We start from the raw sequence: 18,392 nt of genomic DNA, 5'->3' as shown, positions 1-18,392 counted from the left end.
GAGGGAGCATTTTATAATATTTAAATCGCGATGCGAAGCCGGATGTTTTAATGTAATATATATTTAGTGAAAATCATTTAGTGAAATCATTCAGCGAAAGATTGACTGAAATGAAATCAATTTTATTATTATTAAATGTTATTTACAGACACTAGTCCCGTCAGTTACCACTGATTTCCACGGGGGCGTCTACTTAATTACACTATGAGCTATGACATATACAAATAGAATTATGAGCTATAATATATACAAATAAGTGTTGACACAATAAATATAGATCGGCCTGCTTCACTGAGTTTATGAGCCTCTTGAAATAGCGAATTGATTGAGCAGACTTAGCTTCATGCTAAAGACAGTTCCATAATACAGCTCCTATATATTTAAAATTTATTTGGAGAAACTCTTTCTTAGGTCTCAGAATTAAGAAATCAGTATTGTAATTTCTCAGTTTATAACCATTTTCATTTACACTTCGCTCAGAAAAGGATTTGCGAAGGCATGGGGCAGTACCGTTTTTAGAATATTATGTACGAGAACTGCTTTGCTAGACTTATATTTAGTTTTGAGATTTTTGCATCCACTTTCCCACTTTTTTTTAGTAACAGCCCACAGTTGTCCCAAAGAGGGGAACAATAATCAAAATATGGTTTAATTAAGGCTTTGTAAATGGTGTGCATAGTTTCATCAATTGCCCATCTATAGTTATGTTTTCATGCAATGTCTATTTCGCTTATAAAATGGTATTTATGGTAGCTATATATTATGTAGTATATATAAAAAACTACTCGCTCGATCTCGTCGTATATGGCTGATAGCCATATCATTAAAAATACTAAATAATGACAGCTATATTATTATAACTTCTGGGTTGCACCTAAACGACGCCATAATTGCTACAAGGCGTCGTGTCCAGGTAGAAAGCGCAGTGCTTATCTTCATTTAACGCTTATTCAAAGCTTTTTCATTTTAGAAGTCTCCCAGAAAGGAAATCCGTACGATATTGAAATTCTTAAATCTTCAATGGAAGAATGGTCAAGGGCAGATTTTCTTAAAGCTCGTGAAACTGCGGGTTTCGCATTCGGTCCTCAGTTTGACTTGATAGTCAGGGCGTGGTCCAGTGGCAATGAAGCCCTTTCTCTCATATGTCCGACTGAAGAAATCGCTAATACAGAAGAATATGTCTTGCATCCTTCGGTGATTGATGCATGTTTACAGACAACCATTCTGTTGGACATCAAATCTGTCGTTAAAGCTGTGCCAAAGGAGATTAAACGCATCAACATTTTGAAACAGACGACGTGCACGCAGCAGTTTTATGCTCACGCAAAGATCGTAGAATCAGAAAAAGGAGAGGCGTTTAACATTTTCCTTTTGGATCAGTGTGGCCGTGCTTTGATGATTATTGACCAGTTTACTATAGAAGAAATACTGTCAGATCGAGAGGAAGTGAAATTTGATAACGCAGTGTTCACATTTGGTTGGCAGCAGTTGGCGTCTGGCTCTTCAAAAGTTCGTGAGCATTACGTTTGGCTGATTCTGAGAGACCAAAGTAAATTTGCTGAACGATTTGCACAGCATGTCCTGCAAAGCGGAAGTGTTCATTTTGTTGACAAACAAGATACCTCAGATGAATCTCGTGATGCATTTTCCCGATCGCTAGATAAAGTATTGGGGAAAATAGAAGCTAATCAAAAGCTAATGGTGATCAATTTCTGGCCTGTGGATGCAAGCAAATTCAATATCGATACGCGCAACTTTGATGCTGCTCATAGCTCTGCGTTTGAGAGCTGTCTTTTGATTTCTCAAGAAATTTTAAAGAGAGAAGAGTTTCTCAAACAGATTCAGCTTGTGTTCATCACTTCAGGAGTGATTTCAATTCCTCAACTAGAACGAAGTTCTGATGATACTTTTCCATGGTCTGGATCTGTATTTGGATTTAGAAGAACCTTCTCAGAAGAAATCACTGTCCCCACTGCCTCTGTGATTGATTTGCCGGCCAATCCTAGCGATGAAGATTTCCATGCAATTGCACAAGACATTGAAAAAACATTGCTAGAAGAAGAGATTGTATATAGAAATGGTGAACGGTATGTCAATCGTATTCAAAAGTTTGATCCTGACGAGTCCAAATGTACGAAAAGGGAATCACCTTTAGGGGAAGATGGAGCACTAAAGCCTGTAAAGATGGCGAGTTGGTCAGGTCAGTGGTTTCTACAGAAAGGGTCAAAAGAACGGATTGGAGAAATTGAAGTCTACTATGCCTGTCCTATTCTTCATAAGCATTGGAAAGATCTGAAACCGAACGATCTTATTTCAATTGCTGGGAAAATGTGCAATGGACTGGAGGCAAACAATGATCCCTTTGTGTTGGGCATCTGTAAAATTGATAATCTTGGAAGTTACGTTGCCGCAGAGGAAACCTGCTTCACGGAGATAAAAGCCATTTTCACCACTCAACAAGCTGTGTCCATTGGATTTCCCATGGCAATGTCTTACTACATTCTCACAAATCTTCTTTGTGGCATAGAAGGTGATAAGAAAGTTCTTGTCTATCATCAAAGTGAAGAAGTATGCTACATTTTTGCTTGCGTTGCCGCGTCTGTAGGTATAAATGTTGTGTGTCTTGTTCACAATCCGTCAAGTAAAGATCGATTTGGAGAGTTATTGGTTGTAAGTGAAAACGAAGTAGCGAAAGCTGAACATAAGGATAATAGCTGTAAGGATTTTGATGCTGTTTGCCTTCTGAGCAGAAGCAGTACTTATGTCACAGGTGAAATACTGAAACATCTTAAACAAGGAGCAAGTGTTATTACATGTACCCTCGACGGGGCCGAAATTATGATGCTTAACTCATGGGTTTACGTGAAAGATGTTCGCTTTATTTTGACTAGTTTACAAGACATAACTAAGAGTTCTGCAGATTTTTCCATGCTATTGGATTCGTGTTATTCAGTCTTGAAAGCGAAAGGGCTTTGGAACAAGCTTCTAGATATAGCTCAAAAAGCATCGAGCATATACGATGTTATGCAACGTGGCGATGAATCCAATAACCGATGCCTACCTGAAGTTGAACGAAAAGGGAACTTTGGTTTAAACATAATTTCTGTGAAGCCAGAGACAGTTCCTGGGCAGGTTGATTTCTATAATCTACCTCTTGACATCAATGGTTTAAAAAATGATCGAACTTATCTTGTCATTGGGGGGTTCGAGGTTTTGGATTCCAAATCGCAAGATGGATGGTTGAAAATGGGGCAAAAACAGTCATGTGTACAGCGCGGTCACCACCAAGTGACGAAAAGATTGCGGAGGTCCAACAATTAGAGAAGAAAACTGGATCTCGTATCCTTCTACGTCAAGCAGACGTCACATCTTGGGATGAAATGAATGCCATTAGAAGCGAACTAGAAAGTCTACCTGATGTAGCTGGAATCGTTTTTACCGCTATGGTATTGGCCGACCAGTTTCTCAAGAAAGCCGATTTGAAGACATGCAGAAATGTTGTAGGGACAAAGGTGAAAGGTAAGTCTTTTCATTATAGCCCTTCACGCTATTGAATTGTACCCTAGATCGACAATTTTATTTTTAATTACCACGATCTCTGCTAATCGTGCTTAAAGAAAGCCTTTACCCATAAATAATGAACTATGCCTTTGTTAATTATCAATAATGAACAATAATCTCTTTGTAATACATTTGTTAATTACTCCGGCGTGAACGACGGAGTTGAAAATTCGCTTGTTTTTTTTTGTTTTTTTATTATTTTTCGTCGCAAGTGTGTTTTGGCGCAAAATATACTTGTATTTGAAATGTGTATGTGACCGTATTTTTCTAAGTGACAGTTTTGTCTCCCGAGAGTTGTGGTGCACACCTTTGGTTAATTTCCCGATGCGCGATTCGATTTCGCTTGCATGATATGGCAATTCTCGGTCTATTGCTATTCCCATTTATACCGTAATAATATTATTATAATTCGTATAATAATTGTGAAAACCATGTACTATTACCATTTTTAATTAAAAAATATCTTAATATAGCTATCTTTTATTTTTCTAATAGGAAGTGTTATCCTTCACCAACTCAGTCTTTCGATGGATCTAGATTTCTTCATTATGTTTTCCTCAATATCTGGAGTTCTTGGTAATGTTGGGCAAGCATCTTACGCTGCAGCTAACACATTTTTAGACCAACTATGTGAATATCGTCGAAACAAGCTTGGCCTGCCTGCTTTGTCTATTAACTGGGGACCGATCAGTGGTGCTGGAGTACTGGAAAGAAATGCAGATATCACATCAGTCCTGGAAACCTACGGATTTTTTGCTCTTCACTATACGCAAGGTATATTCAGAATAACAACTTGAAACACATTCCTGCAGAACTCCTAGCTACTTCAAATCAAGAAAATAATCCATTAAGCTAGGCACATTATGAAATTACTCAATAAGAAAGAATTGAATCGGTGGCAAATTTTTTGGTACAAAAATATTGTCGCAACATTGTATTGGTTATAAGTATACATAATTATTCACCCACTTGGCAATGATTTTTCAGGTCTATATTTTTTCAGCAACTGAGTTTATGGAACGCATCATTCTTAAAAATTTTAACGAAGCTCAAGTTTGCATATCTCCTGTGAATTGGCAAGTTTATCTTAGAACTCATAATTCTCTGAGGTTCCAATGGAAACGAGAAGAAACGCTGGTAGTCTTGGACAATTTAATGACATTGGAGAGCCTAGCACTACTACCGTTGGATTTGAGAATTCAAAAAGTTCAAGATTTCATTAGGCGTTTGCTCAGTTCGTGGTCAGGTAGTGAGGCCTCTGAAGTGGACTTAAACATCGGTCTGTACAAGTTTGGAATCGATTCAATTGCTGCAACAAATATGAAACATCGAATTGAAAACAACATTGGGGCTAAATTTGAGGTAAGTCTCTTGATGAAAAAAGAGATCAATGAGCCAGCAAAAATGTTATAAGATACTCAAAAGTGCTTTTTTTTACTCGTGTAGCTATAATTGTAGGAGAAACCAAATTTGCTATTACTTATTAATGAAACGATGCACTAATCAGTTATACGACGGAAAATTGCACTCGTGTGTAAGAATCACGATCTTTTTCCTTCCAATACGAGCTCATAACACCTATCCTTCTTTTTCGACTAATTTCTTAAAGAAATTCACGCACTATTAAGAGTAGACACTTAACAATTATTAAACGAGAGCGTTTCACGAGCATTTAGCGAAATATAAGTTGGGATAATGTTCTAATTGTCTCAAAAGCGAGCAATTTTCTCTCGATTTTGCATAATTTAACCACATTTATGAAATTAATACGCTATCTCTAATATATTTATAATATCATCCTTCACTCTATGTAAGTTTTATTTAAATTAAGCGCCAATAAAATTATGCATGGATGAAATGCTAATTCGGGTGTTTTTCCTCAACATATAGGCTTATTACTTTATCCAACCAAATGTGAATGGTCTAAGAATCGTTAATGATATTCTGGAACAAATAGAAAACGTAGAATCGACGAGTGCGGACAATGAATCCTCGGAAGAAGTAAAGCAAAGGAAACCAAGTTTGTCAAGTAACGATGAAGAAGATAAAAAAATATTTCACCTGAAATTAACTACAATGACACAGTTAAGATTGGAAGAATTAACAATGGGCTTGAGCTGCAGAACATAAATATTCCTTCAAATCCAGAGAAAGTTATTCCAATTTATACTCCAGATAACGTATTTGTTAAAGTATTTATGACACACTCCAGCGAAAAGTCGGCGCTTGGACTAGCGTCATTCGCGCAAGGTTTCCAAAAACAGGTAACGATTTCAAGCAACTTGGTCCGGTTGCAGGGTAAAAAATCAGATTCTTATTATATCAGATTCATAAATTATATATGGATAAAAAAACAAACTATTAACAGTTATTGCATGACGCTGAGCATGATATTGAACAATTATTGGATGAGGTTTTTGTGATATGCAGAGTTATCAAGGTCGGGGTAAGCGTTATCGCTTACCGAGACCTTGATAACTCTGCATATCACAAAAACGAATTCAATAATTGTTTTATTATAAATTTGAAGAATAATAAACATAGTATTAACGAATGAATTCAAATGAAACCGCTTGTTAACTACCGCAGGCTCACTAGCAGATAACTCAGTTATCTGCTAGCAGATAACTGAATTTTGCGTGATTGCGCGATTTATCTGTCAACTATTAGCCAGTCAAATTGCTTTTACTACTATAATGTATAATAACAAGAAATATTTGGACCAAGGCCAATGCTATCTGCCGAAGCGAAGCTAATAATTGTTTAATGTCGTTGTAAGTGACAAGTCAGTGAAAATTGTCTGTAGGCTCTTACCCAATCAGAATCTAGGTAGAACCAAACTTGTATCAATTAAGATGCATAAAGTTATCAATCAATAATAATATCAATTACGACCTTACGCTGGGTTTGACGAAAAACCATATAAAACTGCAAATCTCGAGGCATTTTTATGCCCTGATTGATAGAAATAAAAAATTATAGGTAAATAAAAAATTATACGTGGTTTAAAAACACTTTACCGCAGTAAGTTACGCTGTATTACATGAATTAAGGCAGTGTCTAAATCTATCCTATCTATCTAAAATGCAAGTTCAGGGGATATACGCAATTATTATATGTACATATGAAGTGATTCTCCATCATTTCACAAATTAAATTATTTAATGCTTGCATCTGGTATAGAGTGATGGCATTCGTTCATCAGTTATTATTTTTTTCAGGCACATGTTGCATTATATGGTATTGGAGTGGACGATACGTCATTTGAGAGGAGTGAATATGGAACGGTGCTGACACTCGCTCGTAGATATGTAGATTTAATAAAAAAAATCCAGCCTGAAGGTCCATTTTATCTTGGTAAGAACAAATTATATGAAAACTATATTGTTACCAACTAGAAATTAAAAATAATAAATTTTACCGTATCGTGTCATTCAAGAGGGGTCTTTTAGTTACATCAGTTACGTCAGTTATTGTAGCTGGATGCTCGCTCATGCCCACGATTTTTGAAACGCATTTTCAGCTGGCTACTCGTTCGGCGGTCTGTTGGCTTACGAAATGGCGAGTGAGCTGAAAAGAAATGGTGAAACTGTTGCAATGGTGTTCATGGTGGATACGTTCGCATGGCACCCTAAAGCCCTAACAAACGGTAAAGAATTGATGCGAAAGACCACCGAGTTAACCTTAAAGTCAACGGAAAAATATGTGGTAAAGAAAAATATAAATTTTCCTATATTACTCAACGGGGAAAATAGTTATATAGTTATTTTTATTCTTGTTTTTCAATTAGTTTCTATGTTTGGCAAAGTGGATCCTGTGTTTGAGAAACATCCGTTGAACTTTTGCTTTGAATTAATTTTGAAACTAGAAAAATTTTAAGTAAAATATTTAACAAACCATCCTAAAATTGTTAAAATGGGAAGCTTTGTTAATTAATATACAATTTTTCAATATTTTGGAAACAAAAATTTTTCCAATTATGCTCATTTTGGGTGGCTTTTTTTGATGTTCAACCCGGTGACGGATTGGTTTCTCTTTTTAAAAATTGAGTTTCATAGTGGTTCTTTGTACACTTCGAGAATCCAAGCCCTAAATATATTTTTCGATTGGTTTCGTTATTTCGATAATGATTAAGTATGTTGTTTAATGAGAATTCAAACTGTTTACTCAGGATGAATGAATTTTGAACACTAAAAGAAATTTTGATAAACCAATGCTTTACCTTTGTCCCAAAACATGAACAGATCACTGCTTTGGTTTTTTGTTTTTTCTTTGTCGTAAATAATTATGCACGGTTGGGCGAACAGAAAATGCTGATACATGTTACATTGTATAAATTCCTTCTCAGACAAGACGACTGCTCGAAAAAATTGCTTTCGTCGAAATGGGTAAGAGTAAACATGACGTCAATGATTATTACGAGGAATTGCAACATCAGGAAAAGGTTATTGATGTTTTGGAGGATGAAGCTGCTGAAAAGAATATTGTGCTTCGTTTGAAAGAAAGAATTGAGACAACTAAGTACGAAGTCAGATCTGCTGCTGAAGCTCATTTAGATTGGCAGCCTTCTAAGGTATATAACATTCAGTTTATCATGGTATTTTATCAACAAGGAAGAATTGCTTGACATTTACATTGTAACGACCGATTTTCTTGTCTTTTGGCAATAATTATTAAATACTCAATAGTGTGTACCTAAGGGACCGATGAATTAGAATTTCTCTTTTTAAAGGTATCCTATGACGGGGTATTGACATTCGTTTGCTGTGACGAAACTAAGTCATTCTCTCTTAGCAAGCCAGAGATATGGAAAACGTTAGTTGAGAGAATGGATTTCCTTTACGCCCCTGGAAGTCATCTAAAAGTACGAGATGGAGCTAGTGGAGAAACGTGTGGATCCATGATAATGACAACAGCAGCAATGAGCTACCTTTCCAAATCTCTACACCACAATTTCCAGGCTGTAAGAACAAGGCGTGAAGAGAAATTGGTGGAATTTCTAAAGCAAGGAATTGTTATCTGGATGCTTTCAAGTAAGCAAAATATTAAGTAATTTAGCTTGGTGCAACACGTGAGTATTTAACACTGCAAAGCTTTCGGTCCGTTGAACCGGCCGGGCCTTCATCAGTGCAATTACCTGAAATTAATTACCTGCAATTAACGGTCCGAAAGCTTTGCAGTATTAAATACTTACGTAGTGTACCTACAAGCTAAATTACTTAACGACTGTCACCGGCCATGCAAACATACAAGAATATTAAGCAAAATATTTTTATTGGGTAACGTGCTTCTGAAGAAATATAGCTGCGAAAGCATCGGCAATCGAGCTGGGGAATCCTATTCTTAATTATAGGGGTCAAATATTGTACGGCTATTTTAAAGCCCCATTTTTGAAACCATTTTTAAGGAGCCTTTTGTTTGGTCACTTTTACAGCGTGACTTCGCACATGCGACACATCTTAAATCGTTAATTTATTTGTTTTGCATCTAGGTTTCTCAAATGGGTGAAAGGCACTCTCCAGTTAGATTCCGAAGAAACAGTGTTTATTTTGAATATAAATCCTTAGGATTGTTTTACAGTACGAAATTTTTTATCAAAGGTAAGCCCCAGATTACGAATACCAACCTTTTGGGCCAATATAAACTTTTGATCTGAATGAGAAAAATTATTAGTATCTTGAAAATTATCGAATTAAATAGAGGTTGGATTTCAGTTCATTGAAATACAGCCGCAGTGTCAAAAGGAACGACATAGTCGAGGGCCGGGTGCCCCGCACCGCACACTGTATAGCTCCCAAGATGTTGCTCTTTCGTCCACAAAGACACCCTTCTTTGAGGCCTCAATTATGTCTTCTTTGTGGCGTTCATTATTATGTGTTGTAATAGTTGGTCAAAGATTTTTTCTTTTGAATACCGCCCTGTTACCCTCATTAGATCAAAACATAAACAAAAGACGATTTTTAGGTTGATAGAGTATTGCATGCATATTCATGTGATTACTTTACTTTTTAAGATTTGACAAACATCATGCCTGGTAGGCATGTTGATGAAATCCGTAAACGCCATGGCAACAATCCTTTCATTGATTTCCTCACTTGTATGTTGACCAAAAACGGCGGGCTTTGGACGTTTCATTCTTTGGATTTTCAGCGGCTCAAATTGCTGGTCGATGCTTTAGAAGCTCTTTTTGGAATACCGTTCGTGCAGTGACGGGAACCACAACGGACAACGGTCAATCATTATAATTTGATAGATGAAGTTAATAAGAAGTGTATTGTTTACCATTAGCATTTTTATTAAAACAACTTGCACTCATGGATTTGTTGCAGTGTAGTTTACTAAGTTTAGGAACAAAAGGAACTTAATTGTTCTAGGCAAAGTAAGATAAATCTTAGTAAAGCGTAGAACATAAATCCATATATGCAACCTAAATTACAATATTACTTTTTATATATTACAAACAATATTACATTCTCTAAAAATATTTTCTATTTTGTGTTTGTGATCTTCCACGGGAAAACACACGTTAATGCTGTCGATTAACTTCGTTAGTTTGTTACTATTTACTAACCGTTGTCGTTGGTTAGTTCGCGTAAACGGTAGACGCTTCAAATGTTCGTTCAAAAGATTTTAGAAAACGGTCGTAACTTGAAAGTCCTGTCCCAAAAACATGAAAAACCCTATACAGTAAGCTGTAAGCATTAAACATTATGGAGTTTGGAGTTTTATTAAAACAAATCTGAATGGCAGCTACGTAGGATGTTGAATTGTACATGCAGAATTTTCTTACTAACCTGATATACATTCAAAACTATTACACAACATTATATATTAAAAATTAACATGATAGAGACTACGACATGGACTACGATACTGGACAGCATAAACAAATTAGGAAACCGACTAGTTCTACAAAATTAAATCAAGATATTTATTATTACGTAGATTATACTTATTTTAAGCTTTAGGGATTTAGAGAAAAGTTTCTTTGAGACTTTAGATTATTTAATATACACGAAAAATAAAGAGGTGCACGTTGAACCTTAATGAACAAACGCTGGAAATTCGGCGTGTCTTTAGCAAATCAGATAATTCGGTCTTTGCACTTGGAGTGATTTAGGACCATATCATTTTCTGTGCACCAATCGTCAATTTCATCGATAATAGACAGCATATTGCTGTGAGCACATTCCCCAATTGTTTCGGAGAGACTGGTATCGTCGACTTACTTCCATCTTTCTTTGTGTTTTGTGGCTACATGATTACGAATGATAAGGAGGAAAATGGGTCCAAAGGATTGTACCTTGCAACGAAAATTTAACATATCACTTTGCAGTAATGTATATAATATGTATAATATATATAATACCGGGTGTCTCAAAAAAAGTACCGGTGTTTGATTTAATATGATGTAAAAACTATACCAGGTATGGCTTTCAAATAAGTTTATAGTATTAAGAAAATGCTAACTTCAATTTTGGTATACAGTGCTAGATCTTTCACCTTATATTCAGTGAGATATAAATGTTTCAAGCCAAACTTCAGTTTTAAAACTGGCGAAAAATCAATTAAGACAACTTAATAAATTTATTTGAAGACATTTTCTATTTTTTTCGCGAGTTCTGAAGTTTTTAAAGAAGTTAGCTTCAATCTTGTATTATTTTATGGTTTACATAAAATACTTTGACCTTTGTTCCTTGTGGGAAATGAAAAATGCCAACATTTCTTGTCCAAAGTTCGCCAAACGCTTTGATTTGCCTCATGGGACCTCAGGCATGCAAGCGAATTAGGATATCGTTATTTTATACCAAGTTGAATATGCTTCAGCTAACAAAAGATCAAAGAGTTTGGGCTCGTATTGAGTATGCAAGGGTAAATAATGCCGAAGAGGTAAGAAGGCGATGGCTAGGACGTTGGCCAGGTGATCGTGCTCCGACTAGAGCAGCAATTAAAAGAACGTACAACAAATTTTTGACAGAAGACACATGTCTTAACCTCAATAAAGGATGGAGTGGAAGGACGAGAACTGGAAGAACGATGGAAAACATTGACCTAGTCCGACAATCTCTGCTAGAAAATGGACAACGTTCCACCAGAAGAAATGGTCTGGGATTAAGTCGATGCACGTTCAATCGCATTGTGAAAATCGACCTGAAATTTCATCCGTATGTTTTAATACGCAGACAGGCATTAAAAGAAGGCGACCCAGCACAACGGCTTGCATTTTGCAATCGATTTGTTGGCACAGTTGACAAAAATCCTGGTTTTCTTGATCAATTTAATAGTTTCTGATGAAGCGGTTTTCACCCTTAACTCTGAAGTAAACTCTCGCAATGTTGTCAGATACGCGCAATATGGTAACGGTCACCCTCGCGAACATTACGTTGAATTCGTTCAAGGTGCCGAACAAGTGATGGTTTGGGCAGGTTTAACAAGAGCTAGTACTATTCTTGGCCCACATTTTGTGGAAGGGAATCTCGACAGCAGAGAGTATTTACGAATTATTCGCTATCATGTAATTCAGAGAGATTTTTGTGAACACAATATTGACCATCGTGTAATGTGGTGGCAGCAAGACAGTGCCCCTTGCCACACCAGCAATGCGACGATGCGATATCTTCGCGGACAGTTTCTAGGCAAGGTTATGGGAAAACGCGCCGATTGGCCCTGGCCTCCTCGATCTCCTGATCTGGCAATTTACGACTTTTTTCTTTGGGGATATTTGAAGCAACAAATCTGGAACGTCCCGCATGAGCAGCAGCCTAGGAATTTGAGACAGCTCCGCCAGGCAGTTATCTTAGCGTGCCAAAGTTTAGATGCACAAATGGTACAAAACGCTTTTTCTGGCGTGGTTAATAGAGCACGACGTTGTATAGGTGTTCAAGGACATGCTTTTTCAGATGTATAAACTATCGAATGTGTTAATATTTTTTATATGTGTTGTGTTGACAAGAACAGCAATTTAATTAAATGCTAATTTGATCGGCTGATTTAATGTAATTTTAAGCATTTTCAAAATTGCTCCTTCGAAATGAAACTGTATTATTTCATTCAATATTGCTCAAATATATTCAAATCATATATCAAAATTTTATTTAGGCCTTTCTGAATTCAGTGAAGTCTATTCGATTGAAACTCCTTATTCAGTTTTAAAGGTATAACAAATCAAACACCGATACTTTTTTATGAGACACCCGGTATATATATAATAATTATATAATATATATAATATATATAATATATATAATATATATAATATATATATATATATAATATATAATATATATATATATATTTAATATATATATATAATATTATAATATATTATATAATATAATATATAATATATATAATATATATAATATATATAATATATATATATATATAATATATATATATATTATATATATTATATATATATATAATATATATAATATAATATATATATATATATTATATATATATATAATTATATAATATTATATATATATAATATATATATATATAATTATAATATATATAATATATATTAAATAATATATTATATATTAATATTATATTATATATATATTATAATATATATAATTATATATATTATAATATATAATATATATAATATATATAATATATTATATATATATATGTAATATATATATATATATTATAATATATATATTATAATATATATATATATATAGACACTACAATTAAGTGAAGTATCCAAGAAGAAAGAGTGCTCGATATCAAAATTTAATAGAGCGATTAAAATAAAATCAATGAAATATTACAAAATTTTGAATAGGCTATATTGTTCGCTACACTCTGTGTTTCACGTTTCTTCTGAAACGATCATCAGGCGAATGATTACTCTACAGCAGTTAAAGTTTGTGTGATGACGTTTTTGACGTGCTTGCGCTGATACAATTCAAAAAGGTCATGTGGAAAATTTGGGAAAATCTTTGATCGAAATCACCGATTATCACATCTCTATCATTAAACATCCGCGCAAGTCTCTTCTCTTCTGCAACGATAAAACGTGGGTAAAAAAGAACAACCAGTCTCTTTTCGATGTCGCGATGGGAAGTTACGACGGTGCCGAGGTTTGTGAACTGGTCGGTTTGTTCTTGCTGAACAAGTCTAGCCGAAAGCTTTGGGATAGACAACGTTGGGTTGTACAGAGATGACGGATTGCTCATCCTTGAGGGAACGGGAGGTCGTCAGGCTGACCATGCAAGGAAAAATCTCCACAAAATCTTTGATGACTATGGCCTTAAAATCACTGCGGAAATCAACTACTACCTGGTAAACTTTCTTGACGTCACACTCAACCTTATCGAAGGAAATCACCAACCTTTCCGTAAGCCAAACAACGAGCCACTGTATGTTGACGCTAGATCTAACCATCCACCTAGCATCATCAAGCAAATACCGAAGTCAATCAACAAACGTCTATCCTCACTATCCTCCAACGAAAATCTTTTAAAGAGAGTCTACCGGTTTACGAAGAATCACTCAAACGTTGTAATTATAATATCAGGCTCACCTACTCCGACCAACACAACCCAAGCCAACACCGTCACAATTCACAACGTAAGCGGAACATAATCTGGTTTAACCCACCTTTCAGTAAAAACGTTAAAACTAATGTTGCGCAGAAATTCCTTCAAATAATCGATAAACACTTTCCAAAATCCTCAAAGCTTCACAAGATATTTAACCGCAATTCAGTCAAAGTTAGCTACTCGTGCATGCCAAACGTAAAAAGTGTTATTTCCAGCCACAACCAAACATCATGAAATCGAACAAAACCTCGTCAGATCGTACAAATTGCAACCGGCGCATCAAGAATGAATGCCCACTCCTTGGTAAATGCCTAACTGAAAGCCACGTTTATAATGCCGAGATTACAACTACAAATCCTCCTGAGTCGAAGAACTACATCGGTGTAACAGCTGGTACGTTCAAGACCAGATACTACAACCACAAGAAATCCATAAACCACCCAGCCTACGAATCCGAAACTGAACTATCAAAGCACACATGGAACCTAAAAAGACTAAACAAACCATTCAACATCAAGTGGACAATTATCAAATGCGTTCCGGCTTACTCAGCGGGCGGACGGTCATGCAATCTGTGCCTGGAGGAAAAAATGGCAATTCTTAAATCCTCGAAGGAGACGACATTAAACAAAAGAAGTGAACTTTTCGCAAAATGTAGACATAAAAACAGATTCAGCGCAAAAAACTTTAAACGCGCGCGCAATTTTTGAATTGTATCAGCGCAAGCACGTCAAAAACGTCATCACACAAACTTTAACTGCTGTAGAGTAATCATTCGCCTGATGATCGTTTCAGAAGAAACGTGAAACACAGAGTGTAGCGAACAATATATTCAAAATTTTGTAATATTTCATTGATTTTATTTTAATAGACATATATATATATTATATATATATATTATATATATTATATATATATATATATTATATATATTTATATTTATATATTTATATATATTATATATATATATATTATTTATATATTTTATATTGTATTTTTTTATATATATATATATTATTTATATTATTATATCATATGTAATATATATCGTATTGTAATACATATATAAAATACAATTACAAATCTCGCTTATACGATAATTTACAATTGGCTACTTATGGTTACATTTTTACAAAGGCTAAACAAGATTTCATATTACACAATATATTTTACTACGTAAGTGGTATTACATTAGAATTCATATGTTCATCAAATCATGACAATACTTGTCACCAGTTATTATTGAGGGGTTAGAAAATCCGGGAATATCGGCAAAAACATCTTGAAAATGTTTTGACGGCAGATTATTGGCAATGAAATTTAGAATCGAGTCGTTTTCCACGTGAATCGATTCAGGTATGGGTTTCAGACATGCAGCGACTATATGAAGCAAGGTCTCCGGATGGAGGCAAAAAGATCAATCAGAAGATGACGATATTCCCCATTTCGTGAGGCTCTCGCGGGTCGTTAAAGAGATATTGGGGAGCTTTAGATTTGACTACAGCTATACGTCTACCGCTACGGGATTCGTCATTTGCGCGCCAATCACGCCACGGTCTGCTATTGCTAGTAAAGGGTTTGCGCGAAAACTTTGTGGCCCTCGCCTCGTCTAGTACGATAATTTTTGAAAACTTGGTAGTCCTGACTACGTGGTGAAGGAATTTTAAAAGGTGTGGCGTTATATCTCTTTTTATTATGCAGAATATTTTCTTATGAACCGGAAGTGGAAGGCCCCCTGTCGGTGAAGTCAAGATTGAATACTGACTCGTTCAATTTCTGCTAAAACACGCTCGGATGTTAAGCCGGTTCTCCACCAGGCGAATATATTCGCGCGAACAGATGAAAAGTAGGAAGCGATTCTACTTTTTCTCATGGTTGTGCTGTTTTTGTTGATATAAATCTTCAACCGAATCGACGGCTTCAACTAATGTCAAAATTTCTTACTATTATAAAAGCCAAATGCCTCGTATCTTTATAAAATACAATTTGAATCTTCTTAATTGAGCCATTTTTATTGTATTGTTTGTATACTTATTTACCGTTTAAACAGACATATATTTAAATTCATTAACTTATTGTTTTTTCAGATGGAAAGCGAAAACACAAATGAGACGGGGAAACATCACACGGGAATTACAGCTTTGCACATGTAATAATGTTTCCATAATATACACTACATTTCATTTCTAAAAACCAAATGAAATGTAGCGAAAAAACGATTTTGCATATAATTATTGGACGCAGTGTAGGTGTTACTCTAGCTATTCTCCAATCGTCAACAAATATACCAGAAAAAGTTGAAAGATTAAAGATATAAGTCAGGGATGGGGTAATTTATAATATTGCTAGAAAATTTCAATATTTTTGCAGGGATCCCGTCAACCCCGGTTGCCTTGGATGTTTTGGAAAAAGGTAAAAGTCGAGAAAAGTCTGGTTAGACCAGATCATAGTATGGTTATAGCTTATCCACGAGACATTAGAGATGTGAGACAATACAGAAAATTAAACATGTTAACTGAACTAGAATTGATCGATTGGAATGAAATTACTGCAGTAGGTCAAAGTGTCGATCAAATGGTTGAAAGATTCTATCTAAGTGTTTGGCCAAAATTCGTAAAAAGCTTTCCGATGATTAAAGTGCGAACGTCAAGAAAGGACCCGCCATTTATTTCTCCTTTGGTCAAATATTTGCTAAAACAACGAAAGCGAGCTATTGAGGCCAGAAACAGTGAAGCTAATACTCGCTTACAAGAAAGGATCAATGATCTTATCCGGAAAAATCAACTCATGCTGTAAAGAATGAGAATCGTAAACACCGATTAGCAGCAAAAGGCTTGTGGTGAAATGTCAACAGAGTCACAGGAAGGAAAGATAACAGTATATCAGTTACAACAACTATTGATCCTAACCAAATAAATAGCTTCTTCCAAAGTGTTAGTACTGACCCTCATTATGCTAGACCAGAGTTATTCGAAATTCCATAGAATACCAGAGTTCCTTCGCTTACTGATGAAATGATTCTAAAATATTTTCAAAAACAGAAAGGAACATCATCAGGACCAGATGATCTCCCGTACTGGTTTTGGAAAGAGTTTTGGAAAGAGGCCGATTGCAGAATTGCAAGGCATCACGGTAGTTTAATTACATAGCAGAATTTTTCAACATGGCGTATTGACCAACAATTACGCAAATATTTAATATTTCATTGAAAGTTGCCCAAGTCCCGGTAATGTGGAAGCAAGCTAATATCATACCTATACCGAAAGAATCCACTCTCAGTTCTTGAAATCAGTTAAGACCTATATCCTTGACAGACATTATTATAAGAATATTTGAGAAATGCGTCTACAAAACTAAAATTGCGCACATTGTTCAAGATTTCATCGACTCAGACCAATTTGCTTATACAGATGGACATAGTTCAATCATGGCCTTGATCAAATGCCAACATATGTGGTTAAAATGGATAGAAAAAGACGCCAAATATGTGAGAGTCTTGCGTTTGACAGCAATTTCTCTTAACCAATATATTATCAATTGGATAATAAGTTTTCTCCATGCATCCATCCGCCCGTCCGCCCGTCCGCCCGTCCGCCCGTCCGCCCATCCATCCATCCATCCATCCATCCATCCATCCATCCATCCATCCATCCATCATCCATCCATCCATCCATCCATCCATCCATCCATCCATCCATCCATCCATCCATCCATCCATCCATCCATCCATCCATCCATCCATCCATCCATCCATATTTGAGAAATATTTGAGAAATGCGTCTACAAAACTAAAATTGCGCACATTGTTCAAGATTTCATCGACTCAGACCAATTTGCTTATACAGATGGACATAGTTCAATCATGGCCTTGATCAAATGCCAACATATGTGGTTAAAATGGATAGAAAAAGACGCCAAATATGTGAGAGTCTTGCGTTTGACAGCAATTTCTCTTAACCAATATATTATCAATTGGATAATAAGTTTTCTCCATGCATCCATCCGCCCGTCCGCCCACCCACCCACCGACCCAGCGCTAGTTCGTCTAGACGGATAATGTTTCTGTTGTGCGTCTTTATAACGAGACAAAAAATATTAAAGACGCATTACGTCTTTTTGTGTGAAAACGGCCAATGTGTCTCTTTTGAGGCTAAGGTATAAGAGTGAATAAAATGTCTCGGGGATGAACTCGAGAATGGGTTATAGATAGTATTAAGGTCCTTTGTCAACGAGGCTATTAAAACGTATGTATGCTGTTCATGATCAGTA

The 18,392-nt window shown here is 35.6% G+C and overlaps 1 protein-coding gene across 1 annotated transcript; it reads left to right on the top strand.

Moving 5' to 3' along the window:
• The first annotated feature begins 5,664 nt into the window (after window positions 1-5,664).
• Window positions 5,665-9,771, top strand: LOC114544380. The gene is made up of 6 exons (XM_028563038.1): window positions 5,665-5,825; window positions 6,783-6,918; window positions 7,085-7,269; window positions 7,910-8,134; window positions 8,294-8,594; window positions 9,575-9,771. The coding sequence occupies exons 1-6, from the start codon at window positions 5,760-5,762 to the stop codon at window positions 9,769-9,771; spliced, it is 1,110 nt and encodes a 369-aa protein (XP_028418839.1). The 5' UTR covers window positions 5,665-5,759.
• The last annotated feature ends 8,621 nt before the right edge of the window (window positions 9,772-18,392 follow it).

This window comes from Dendronephthya gigantea, unplaced genomic scaffold, assembly GCF_004324835.1.
Source record: "Dendronephthya gigantea isolate DGI-Jeju-01 unplaced genomic scaffold, DenGig_1.0 000756R, whole genome shotgun sequence".
In the NCBI taxonomy this organism is placed as follows: domain Eukaryota; kingdom Metazoa; phylum Cnidaria; class Anthozoa; order Malacalcyonacea; family Nephtheidae; genus Dendronephthya; species Dendronephthya gigantea.
Note: the sequence above shows the minus strand (reverse complement) of the source record. Positions and strands in the feature narration are given on the sequence as shown.

Coding starts and splice junctions, on each gene's coding strand:
- LOC114544380 (XM_028563038.1), top strand. CDS start 5,760: ATGACACACTCCAGCGAAAAGTCGGCGCTTGGACTAGCGTCATTCGCG. Junction 5,826..6,782: donor CGCAAGGTTTCCAAAAACAG/GTAACGATTTCA, acceptor TATTTTTTTCAG/GCACATGTTGCATTATATGG. Junction 7,270..7,909: donor AGTCAACGGAAAAATATGTG/GTAAAGAAAAAT, acceptor ATTCCTTCTCAG/ACAAGACGACTGCTCGAAAA.